Genomic DNA, 10,249 nt, shown 5'->3' with positions numbered 1-10,249 from the left:
AGGAGCACTGTGCAAACATATGAAGGCCCACCCCTCCCACCTCCACAAAGGACAAACACCTGCACCGTGCACTGCCTGTAGCACCAGCTCCCTGTTCCCGTAGATGCACACCAGCTACCACATTGTCAGAGAGACCTCACCCTGAGCCCTAGTCCTGGGAGTGAGTGCTCCAAGCCAGTGAACATTTACACGCACCTGACTAGAAGGCCCAGGCCTGCATTTTTCCCCCACAGGTGAGCCAAACTAGGTGGGGCATCTGAAGCCTCTTCCTGCTCTTCCGCCTCCTCACTTTCTCTCCAACTTTCCATCGGCCACACAGACAGTGCCTACTTTCTCTCTGCCTCTAGGGATTTTCCACTCCAGGCTGAGAGGGCTGAGTAAAGGCTGCACTCCTACCTCTGCTCCTCTTTCCCCTCATCTTCCAAGTTCCTTCTGTTTGCCCTAAGTACACACCACTGTCTAACCCCTTCCCAACCTCCATTCCTCTGGCTGCAGCAAGCACTGGCTCCAAGAAGGTTTGACATCTTGGAAACAAACCAAGGAGATGAATCGACATGAATCAACAGTGGGCAGCACCAGACTCTGACAGCTGAGAGGCTCTAGCTCAGCCCTGACACTGCGCTGGACTCTGGCCCTGGGCTGCCGGGGCTGTGTCGGCAGGCCAGGGCACTCTGGAGCTCAACAGCAGTATGATACCCATTCATTCCTTCAACAAATATTGACCAAGCACCTCCAACAGGCCAGGCACTACTCTTCCTCCACAAAACCAACACCAACCTTCCCTGACCAGGTGTACACTCTGTGGGTGGAGGCAGAAAACAAATAAGTGAAATATATAGGGTGTCAGGTGGTGATAAGAGAAAGAGGGGAGGAAGGTGGAGAGCAGGTGAGGGTGGGATATTAAAGAATCCCTTAAGATCTGGCTTGGAAGGGGGCATTTGAAGGAACAGCTGAAGGAGGTGAAGGTATGGCAGTGGTGAGCTCTGACGAGAGGTGTTTTAGGTGCCTGTGGCAGGCACCCCAAAGTGTCAGGGAATACCCCATGAAGGGCCAGAGAACAAGGAGCTAGGAGTTGACAAGAAAAATGGTGCCAAGCATGGAACTCTTTCTCCCTACCTCCAGAGATGAGAACAAATTAGGGATGAACTGTGACCTCACAAAAGACAAAAGATTAATGAGCAAACAGGAAACAGATAAGATGCTGAGGTCACTTCCAGAGGGAGGGCAACCCTGTTGTGGGATGGTTAAAGGGGACAGGGAGATGCCCCCAGGGGCGTGCTGGTGGGTGCCTGCCCAGCCAGGAGGGACCTTCTGGCCAGTTCCCCGCAAACCCAGTGGCTGCACACTGGAAGAATTATTCCAGGGAATGGGACAGGGCCTCTAGAACCATTATTTATCTTTTGCCATGTAGCCTGCTTCCCAGTGCCCTTCACAGAAGCCTGCCTCCTGGCAACCCAGTAGGGCAGGAGTGCCATACTGTCCCAGATGAGGGACACCCTCCTTGGTCCCTGACCCCCACAGCCCCATCCTTGCTGAGCCTAGGTGGGCAAGGCCTGCTACGCTTGCTGCAGTGACAGGTGTAGACCCATCCCCCAACTCCTCACATCAAAGGGTGCTGACCTGGAGACAACAGGAATGTCCACCCCAAGGCCCCCACTAGGGCAAGGCCATGCTCATGTCTGACTGTGAGGCCCAGAGAGTGGTGAGACCTGTGGCCAATAATTTGTAGCTATAGTCAAAGCAGGGAAGGGTACGAATGTTTGGGTTTTAGTATTCATATCAGCGAATTCAAGGTTTTCTCCGCAATGAGAAAATGCCCTCACTGGCATTCTGCAAGGCCTCAGGAAGGGGTGAGGAAGAGATAGTTCACCCTTCTCACCCTCCTGTCCTGCCATCCCTTACCCCTCACCCTGGAGTTAGCAGTAGGTTGGGCCTATCCATGCTGCCACCTGCCAGACACCAGCCAGTGGGCAGCAAGCAAACACCATGGCTTGCTGGGGCTGTTCTGCTGTCCTGTGGGGGGAAGCCTGAGCCAGGGCTGGTGCCAGCATGTAGGTACTTCTGGCAGAGGGAGCAGCAGTGGGGCAAGGAGGGGTGGAAAGCAGCTCTCTGGTCACCAACCACAGGTCATGTATCACCCTCAGGCACAGTACTATGGTTTTCCCCTCTAAGAAAGCAGATGCTGGAGTAGAAGGTGGGGAGGGACCTGGAGGCCTGGCCAGGGGGCACCTGACCGGGCCTCTGAGTTTCCCTTTGGAAGACCCTGGATCGGACGGGGGATACAAGGGGTAAATGTCCCAGGGTTTGGGAAACATGCCTGGGTCAGGGGTGGGGACAACCTGATCCTAAAATGACCCTGTCCCAAAATCCCCTATCTAGAAGGGAACCCCACTGCTAGATACTCCCAGCATGCAGCTGACTAGGACCTGGAATCAATGGAGCAGGACTTCTTCCCTCCAGCCACCACCACCAACACATTCTGGCTCATTCTTTGGCTTGGCAATTCCTCACTACCAACCCCTGCCCCTGGCTTTCACCTAAAGGCTACCTCACCCCAAGCCTGCCTGTGGGGCCTCCCACTGGAGACTCTCCAGGATTCAGGCTGAGCCAGTCACTGCCCACCCTCTTGCAGGGCCGTAGAAGCGGTTCAGTCAGGAGGGGGCCACCAGACAAGGCCAGCCTGCCCCATCCTCACAGCAGTGAGGGCCTCCCCCACCATGGACACGCCTCCCACCCCTGGGATGAGAGCTCCTCACCCCAGAGCAGCTGTGGGCTGTCCCTTCACGGCAACCTGCCCTCCTAAGCCAAGGGAACAAGAGGATGGGGGAGTCAAGATGAGGTTATCCTGGAAATCTTGCCCCTTACAGCCTCTTCCCAGTCCGTTATCGTCCCTTCTCAACAGCGGGTTCAGCTGCCCAGACACACAGGAGGCCAACTGAAGAAATTGGAGATCCTTTATTTAAATCAGATCCAAGCCCTGCCCCATCGTAGGCACTCTTCCTCCTCTGCCCCTCACCCCAACGCTCAGTCACGGTGTAGGGACAGGAAAAGGGAAGCCAAGAGGGCCTCTGCAGGGCAGGCTGCCTGGCACACGAGCGCAAGGTCCAGTGGAGCAGCCACCACTGGCTCCTCCCTGTTAATTACGTCTCTGTGGCCACGCTGTGGGCGAAGCACTCGCAGCAGGCAGGCCGGAGGCAGCGACCCTGACCCCCAGCCAAGGAATGGATAAGAGCAAAGAGCTCGGGGGGAGTAGCCAGAGGGGAAGCCCCCAAATTTGGTCCCAGAGGAAAAGATGAGGCAAGCTGGTCCAGTTTTAGTGGGTTTGGAGAAGGGAATGTATCAGTAAGCAATTGGGGGAGAGGCTGCCCTCAGGCACCCCCAAAGGGGCCATGCCAGGCCCCACCCCCCAGAGAGGAGCTGGAGAGCTTGGCGCTCTCAGGAATGTCATTTACTAAATATATATCTATATATTAACATTCACGGGAGGGCAGGGCCAGGCAGGGTGGGATCAGAGGATCTGGCGTGGCATTCCGTAGCCAGTCATGCCCGCCTGAGACGCCCCACGGTTGGTGCCCATCTGTAACCCAATCACATTCTTGCCCTCTTGCAGCTGGTTGTCCGAGAAGTTCCGAGGGTTCTCCTTGGATTTCCTGGGTGGAAAGGGAGTGCTGGTTGGGAGAGGTCAGAGGCTGGCCCAGGAAACCTCCCCCCTGGAGAGAGCACAGCTTTGCTGGAGCTCAGCATGGCACCAGCACTGTCTGGAGAGCTGTGAGCTGTCAGAAGCCACCTCCCATCTCTCAGAGGAACTGTCCCTGGCCCTCCCAGCAGAGCTGTGAGGATTTGGGGAGACAGAAATGCCATGGTGCTTTGCAAAGGGAATCGCCTGCTTCCTAGAGACAGGGATGGGCAGGGACAGTGTCCTGTCCAGGGTTGGCTGCCCAGCAATACTCACTTAGGGAACCAGTTGGGGTCTCCAGAGAAAAGCCCATCATCCCGGGCTACCGCCAGCCCACCCAGGTTCATAAGTGTCCGCTGAACACAGACCATATTCTTTCCTGGAAGGAGAGGGGGTGAGGCCTCAGCTATTAGGACCTGACATCTGATTTCTCCTCTAAGCAGCAGATCCTGCTCCTAATATATCTTTTACTCTTGTCCACACCACCCCCCAACATGGTGGACTCCTGTGTAACATATACACACCACCTGCACACACACACACCCCTCCTCAGGCCCCTCCTCCTAACCAGTGGCCTGGCCCAGTCCTGGTCTCCAGCTGGCAACACCAGCCTGGCCCACCTTCCCAGAGGTCAACAGTCTGGAAGATATCAGTGGTGTTGATGCCATAGGACTCCGCGGCCTTCAGGAACTGCGAGATCTGCTCCATCTGCTTGAAGGCCATGGAGGAGGCCTGAATCTTCTTCACAGGGGCCTGTCCCTCAGGGTGCAGCGAGTTGATGAGCTCACACAGGACCTGGGCGCAGCAGACGTGTGGAGGTGAGGCAATGCCTGCCACAGAGACAGTGAGCACAAGCACAGCTCCTCCTGCTGCCCTGGGTGCTGAACCCAGAGCAAGAGCCTCACTGCTCCAGTGCCCTCCCCGAGAGCACCTCAGGACGTCTAGGGCTTTCCCTCACTCACCTCAAGGCCTCGGTCCTCTACTGAAAGAAAGGGTGGGACAAAGCTGTCCCAACTAATGTCTCTTCTACAGGTAAATAGTCCCCCGCACCCAGGCCAAGCCTTGCTCTCACCGTGCCGTCCTTAAGCCAGTTCTGAAAGTTTTCGCGCCCAGGCTGGGGCCGGCCCACATCCTTGCGGCACTGGGTGGTGATCCACTGGATGAGGATCTGCTCCAGGTCCGTATCATATTGTTTTTCAATCTTCTGCTGTACTTCCCTGCTCAGGCCATAGGCAGGTCCCCTGTTGGCCATTCTGAAGTGTGGTGGTAGCTGTGGGGAGCTAGAGAGGACACACCCAGGCCCACAGTCAGTACCTACAGCCTGTGGAGTGGGGGTTCCGCCTGCAGGACAAGCACCATATCCCTAGAGCACCACTTCACCCCCACAGCCTGAATGCTGGGTCAATTCAGGGGTAAGGTTCAGAACTGCTGCCAGATGGGGTGATATCTCCCTGGGAGGAGTCAGGAGGCCATCTCTGGGTCACCCTACTCCTATGACAGGCAGTCTGTCGATTATCTTAAGAATTCTTATTAGATTTCATTTAAATGGTTCCATGACCACTTATATTGGTCATTCTAACCCAACCTTGCCCTTTACAACAGTCCTGGGAAATGACTTGGGCGGAGGAGGAAGAAATGGAGCAGTGGGGAGACGGAGGTCAGACACTCGAGGACCAGCTGGATCACTTGCTGTCAGTCACTGGGTTTTAACTGAGTACGTACTACATGTGCCGGGAGATGCGGAAAACACAGAAGTCGGGGTCCTAAAGTTGCCCACAGTACCACAGCGAGACTGAGGACATATGAAAGTGTGAGGGTTGTACACTAAATGAATGGGTTGGGGGCGGGGGAATGCCAAACATTAAATGAGTCAAACAACTTGGTGAAGAAATTCAGAGACGCCTAAGTGCAGAAGCAGTCAGGAGGGCTTCCTGGAAGAGACAGCCCTGAGTGGGCCCTTCACAGATTTCAGCACGCAAAAGGAATTTCCCATAAGAAACCAGGCCATAAAAGCACATTTTCCTTTCCTTTCTGAGAAGCTGTGATAGGCCGAATAACGGCCTCCAGAGGTGTCCAAATCCTGATTCTCAGCCCCTGTGGATGTTACCTTATGGAGAAAGGGATTTTTCAGATGTGAGTAAATTAAGGACCTTGAGATAGGAAGATTATTCTGCATCACTGAGGTGGGCCATGCATAAAAGAAGGATCCTAAAAAGAAGGAAAAGTGGAAGGCAGGGTTGAGGTGTAGGGAGAAGGAAGCTGGGCTGGAGGGGTGCAGGACCATGAGTCAATGTGGCTCTAGAAGCTGGAAGAGGCAAGGAAATGGGTTCTCTCCTGATTCCCTAGAAGCAGCAGCCCTGCTCACACCTTCACTTCAGCGAATAAGGCCGCCAATGAACTGTAAGACATTAAATGTGTATTGCTTTAAGTCACTAACTTATAGTCGAGTGTCATGGCAGGAATAGGCAACATGAAAGACGAGAATCTTGGGCCTCCCTAGTGGCGCAGGCAGTTAAGAGCCACACTGTGAAGCTGTCCACAGCCTCTGCCTTATGGGTTCGATCCCCGCCAGCCGGCGAGAATCCCACATGGCACAGCAGACCTCTCCTGACTCACCCGCTGCTCCCCTCAGCAGTGTATTTCAGTCAGTCTGCCTGTTCTGTTCCCCGCTCTGTCTCCGGTGAATCCTCTCACCCTCCCATGCATCTGGCCTGTACCCCAGTTCTCGTATAAAAATAAATAAATCTTAAAAAAAAAAAACAAAAAAAACCCCACGAGAATCTTGAGTGGTGTTTTCAGGGAAATCCAAGAAGAGAGGGAAAGGTGCGGGGAGCTCCTATTACTTCATTTGGGGTCAATGGAAAGAACTAGGTGGTTTCCTGACCACTGGGCTGAGTTGGTAGCACCCAACTGTGGGCAGCCGGCCCCACCCCACACCTCACTGCCCAGGTCCCACAACCAGGGCTGGGGCAGCAATCCTATAACGCCACTGATGCCCAGGGAGAGCAAGGGGCTGGGAAGGGACAGTTTCCCCATGCCAGCCCTGCATGGGCTCGTCTTTCTGCTCTAAAATAGAGCACTAGGTTTGATTTCTCATAAAAGGGAACCCCCCCCCTCCAAGACCAGCACCCGTATTTGGGGAAGAGACACAGACGCTCCTCTCCGCATCTGGCTCGTGGCCAGGTCAGACTTAAGGGATGAAGTCACTCTGGCTCCCTCTCCCACGCACTCAGGTTAAACAGGCATAGAAGCAGCAGGGGGCCTCAGGGAGCCAAGCATGGGCAGAAGCTCTTCAAACCCAGACCCCTTCAGCCAGGGGTTGTGCCACCCTTCCCCACACACCCACATGGCTGCTCCTTCTGCTCCAGTTTATCAAGGAGGGCATTTCCAGCAGAGATCCTCGCATAAATTGGTTATTTTTAAACTTTATTAAAAGCACCCACCCCCGCCCGCAGCCTGAATGCCAGGCCAGATCAGTGTGTCCAGGGCCCTGCCCCCATACCATCAGCCACACACAGAAAGACCAAAAGGGAAAATCTCCCCCAGCTGCTCAGTCACCACCTGGTCTATGTCAGCCTGCGTCCCTGATCCACAGGGTATGGCTGGAAACAGGAGGAAAGGGAAGGGGGCTGCTGTGCCAGCAAGCCCCTTCGCAAGCCCACTGTCCAGTCTCTGTTCTGGAATCAACAACCTGATGGTCACAGGGCTCAGACCTGTGTCTCCAGGAGGCCAGAGTGGCCCAGAGAATGATTAACCCAGACACCAGGGTTAGAACGACAGAGCAGAGCTGGAAACCTGCCGCTTCCCACAGACTACAGGCACCGGGGATGTATGCCGAGGACCCTTCCCCCACTCTGGGGACTGGACACAGCTGGCAGTGTCACAGCCTCCAGCTGCAGGGTCTCGGCTCCACTCTGGAGCCACTGTCCCGGAGCCCAGAAGTGGCAGAGCCCCAGGGTGGAGCTCTGGACTGCAGCCGGCAACGCCAGCCTGCCACAGCTGTTTCCCCTCCCCACCTCACAGCAGGCCAGAGTGTGCTGCTACAGCTGAAGGGGCCCACCCTGGTGATACCCGGACCTGTCCCTGCCCTCCCTCAGAGGAAGGGAAGGCAGCAAGTTGCCTACTTGGGAGGTAGGTTGGCAGGGACTGTGAGCAGCCTAAACCCAGCTGCCTGGTGCTGTGGGAATGGTGCCCCCACCCACAAGGTTACAATAGTCAGGAAGGGGGGAGGGGCCCCAAAGGCCTTTCAGGCCTCAGCCCCACCCAGACCCTGGGCTGGAAGCTTACCTCACCCCACCCCACGCCAAGCCAATGCCAGAGAAAAGAAGGGAGGAGTGGGGTGTTGTGCAGATGTGACCCAGGGGGAGCTTCCCAACTCAGAACAGAATGGGATAAAGACAATTCTGAAAGGGCACAAGGGGGGCACCTGCCCACAAAATGAAGTGCCTGGCAGGAGCAGGCAGACTGGTCAGTGGGGGAAAACCTATCATTAGGGGGCAGCCCCTCAACACCCAAAGTGTGAGCACAAGAGAAAGCTGAAGCTCTGCAAACAGGAAGCCACAAGCTCCTGGGGGAGGAAGGGAGGAGGAGGGGGGGGCGTTGCCATGGCTTCTGTATACCAAATACAGGAGAGGCAAGGCAGGGAGGGGGCAAGGGCAGGAACACCCACTGGGCTCAGGTCAAGTATGGCAGCTGGATTCTTGGGAAAAGGGTCCTCGACAGCAGTCCTCAGACATAGCCAAGTGCCAGGGGACACTGAGGCATTTGCAGCCAGTGGGAGCTCTGGGGCATTTGGAGGTGATGGGAGTTACGGGTTGGGACGGAAGGAGGTGGACTCAGGAAAGAGTTAGGGAAAAGAAATGTCCTGGGAAGGAAAGGGATGCTCTGAGTCAGAGAGCCTCATACCTGAAACCCTGCAGGGAGAAGGATGGGAGAGGAGGGGTCAGAGACCATCCCCAGTGACAAAGGAAGGACTGGGTAGTGGACAGAGGCGGGTGCCCGCAGGACAAAGACCATCTGTGGGCTCTGGAATGGCAGGGCCCTGGATGGCTCCACCCCACCACAGCCTCCTTAGCAGTTTTAGGTCCTCCTTGTGGGGTGAGAAGGAGTTTCTAGGGGGTTGGGAGTTTAGGACACGGGACACTGTGCCTGCGGATGGCGCTCCCAGTCAGAAAGAAATGGGGGTAAGTCCACGGAAGCCACAGGTCACCTTCCACAGCAGATTTCTACGCTAGCCCCCCACTCTGCCATGATTCTCTCCAAGGCTGCCAGGCACCGAGTCCCCCAGCTCGGCCCAGGAGGCCCCTGGAGGCCTACAGAGCGGGAAGGCTGTGGTCCACTTCCGTTCCTGCAGCCCGCCCCCCAGCCACACCCTGCGCCGTTACTGCGGGATGAATCACCCACCCACCCCACTGCCGGGGTGACGCAGTGGTCTGGGCAGCCGGCCCGCCAGCCTGCGGCCACCACTGGCTTTCCCAGCAGCAGGGGGCAAGAGTGGGGGTATGGACCTGGGCGGAGGCGGGAGACTGTAAAGCAGCCATCCCCCACCCCACACTCACACGGGGAGAACGCCCCGGGGCGCGGTCGGGGTGGCTCCCCACGCCGGGGTCAGGGGTCTCTCCTGGGGGCGGAAGGAGCTGCAAATCCCACTGGGACCTGGGAAAGCGAGCCAATGGGGGGCGCGTACCCGGCACGCCCTCCCGTGACCCTGAGGCCCTAGGACGGGAGAGGACGCGAGTAGGAACGGAAAGGACCGCCCGGGGACGCAGAGGGCTGCGCACGTGGTCCCGAGACCAGCAAGAGCAGCGCACGGGAAGCCCCGCCGGGGAGCCAGCCGGGCGCGCAGAACCTGTGCGCGCCGTCCCGCGGGGCCAACAGCCGGCTCCACACCCCTCCCCTCCCGCGCAGGTCCCGCGGGAGCCGGCTGGGGGGCGCAGTCCCCAAGTCCCTAAGTCCCTCTCTCGACTGACGGACGCCCCGTTGGGGCGCCCTCCAGCCTCGCCTGACCTCACCGCTCAACAATGCCCGGCAGGGACGGAGGGCCACACCCGACGCACCGGGCGGGGCAGAGCCGCCCTCGGACCCTCGCCTCCCACTCTCTGACCCCCCCAGCTCACGGGAAAGCCCCTGGGCCCGGCTTCTTCACCCCCTGGCTGCGCACACCCTCGCCCTCCCTCCTGCTCACCGTGCGGGCCGCGGGAGCTGGGCGCTCGGGCAGGGGCAGCGGCGGCGAGTGGAGCGCCAGGGTCCGGCTGGGGGTTTTCAGCCGGCTCCCGCCTCGGACGGGGCGGACCCGAGGCGGGGCAAGGCCCAGGGGTTTAAAGGAGCCGCAGCTCAGGGCGCAGCTCGACCAGGGAGACGCAACCCGCGCAAGAGGATCCAGGAGTCCCGGCCCAAACCGGTACTGGTCTCGGCCTCGGACCCCATAGGCGGGTGGGCCTCGGGTAAACTTTCGACTCGGTTAGCTCAAGGCTGCGGGCCTGTTCATTGCCATTGATTTAAAGCGGTTGCCTAGGTAAATGGAGGCACGGGAGGACACGCTCCCTCCTCCCACTGGCTAGGGTGCAACAGGAG

General features: G+C 57.7%; 1 protein-coding gene across 1 annotated transcript; it reads right to left on the bottom strand.

Annotated features, from left to right (window-relative positions):
* Positions 1 to 3,319: 3,319 nt before the first annotated feature.
* TAGLN2 (transgelin 2) lies at positions 3,320 to 9,918 on the bottom strand. The gene is made up of 5 exons (XM_037506692.2): positions 9,861 to 9,918; positions 4,749 to 4,956; positions 4,297 to 4,471; positions 3,953 to 4,055; positions 3,320 to 3,650 (listed from the first exon to the last, which is right to left on the bottom strand). The coding sequence occupies exons 2-5, from the start codon at positions 4,926 to 4,928 to the stop codon at positions 3,509 to 3,511; spliced, it is 600 nt and encodes a 199-aa protein (XP_037362589.1). The 5' UTR covers positions 4,929 to 4,956; positions 9,861 to 9,918; the 3' UTR covers positions 3,320 to 3,508.
* Between the last annotated feature and the right edge of the window lie 331 nt (positions 9,919 to 10,249).

Source organism: Talpa occidentalis, unplaced genomic scaffold (assembly GCF_014898055.3).
Source record: "Talpa occidentalis isolate TD23 unplaced genomic scaffold, MPIMG_talOcc4v2.1 talOcc4.12, whole genome shotgun sequence".
Taxonomy (NCBI): Eukaryota; Metazoa; Chordata; class Mammalia; order Eulipotyphla; family Talpidae; genus Talpa; species Talpa occidentalis.
Note: the sequence above shows the minus strand (reverse complement) of the source record. Positions and strands in the feature narration are given on the sequence as shown.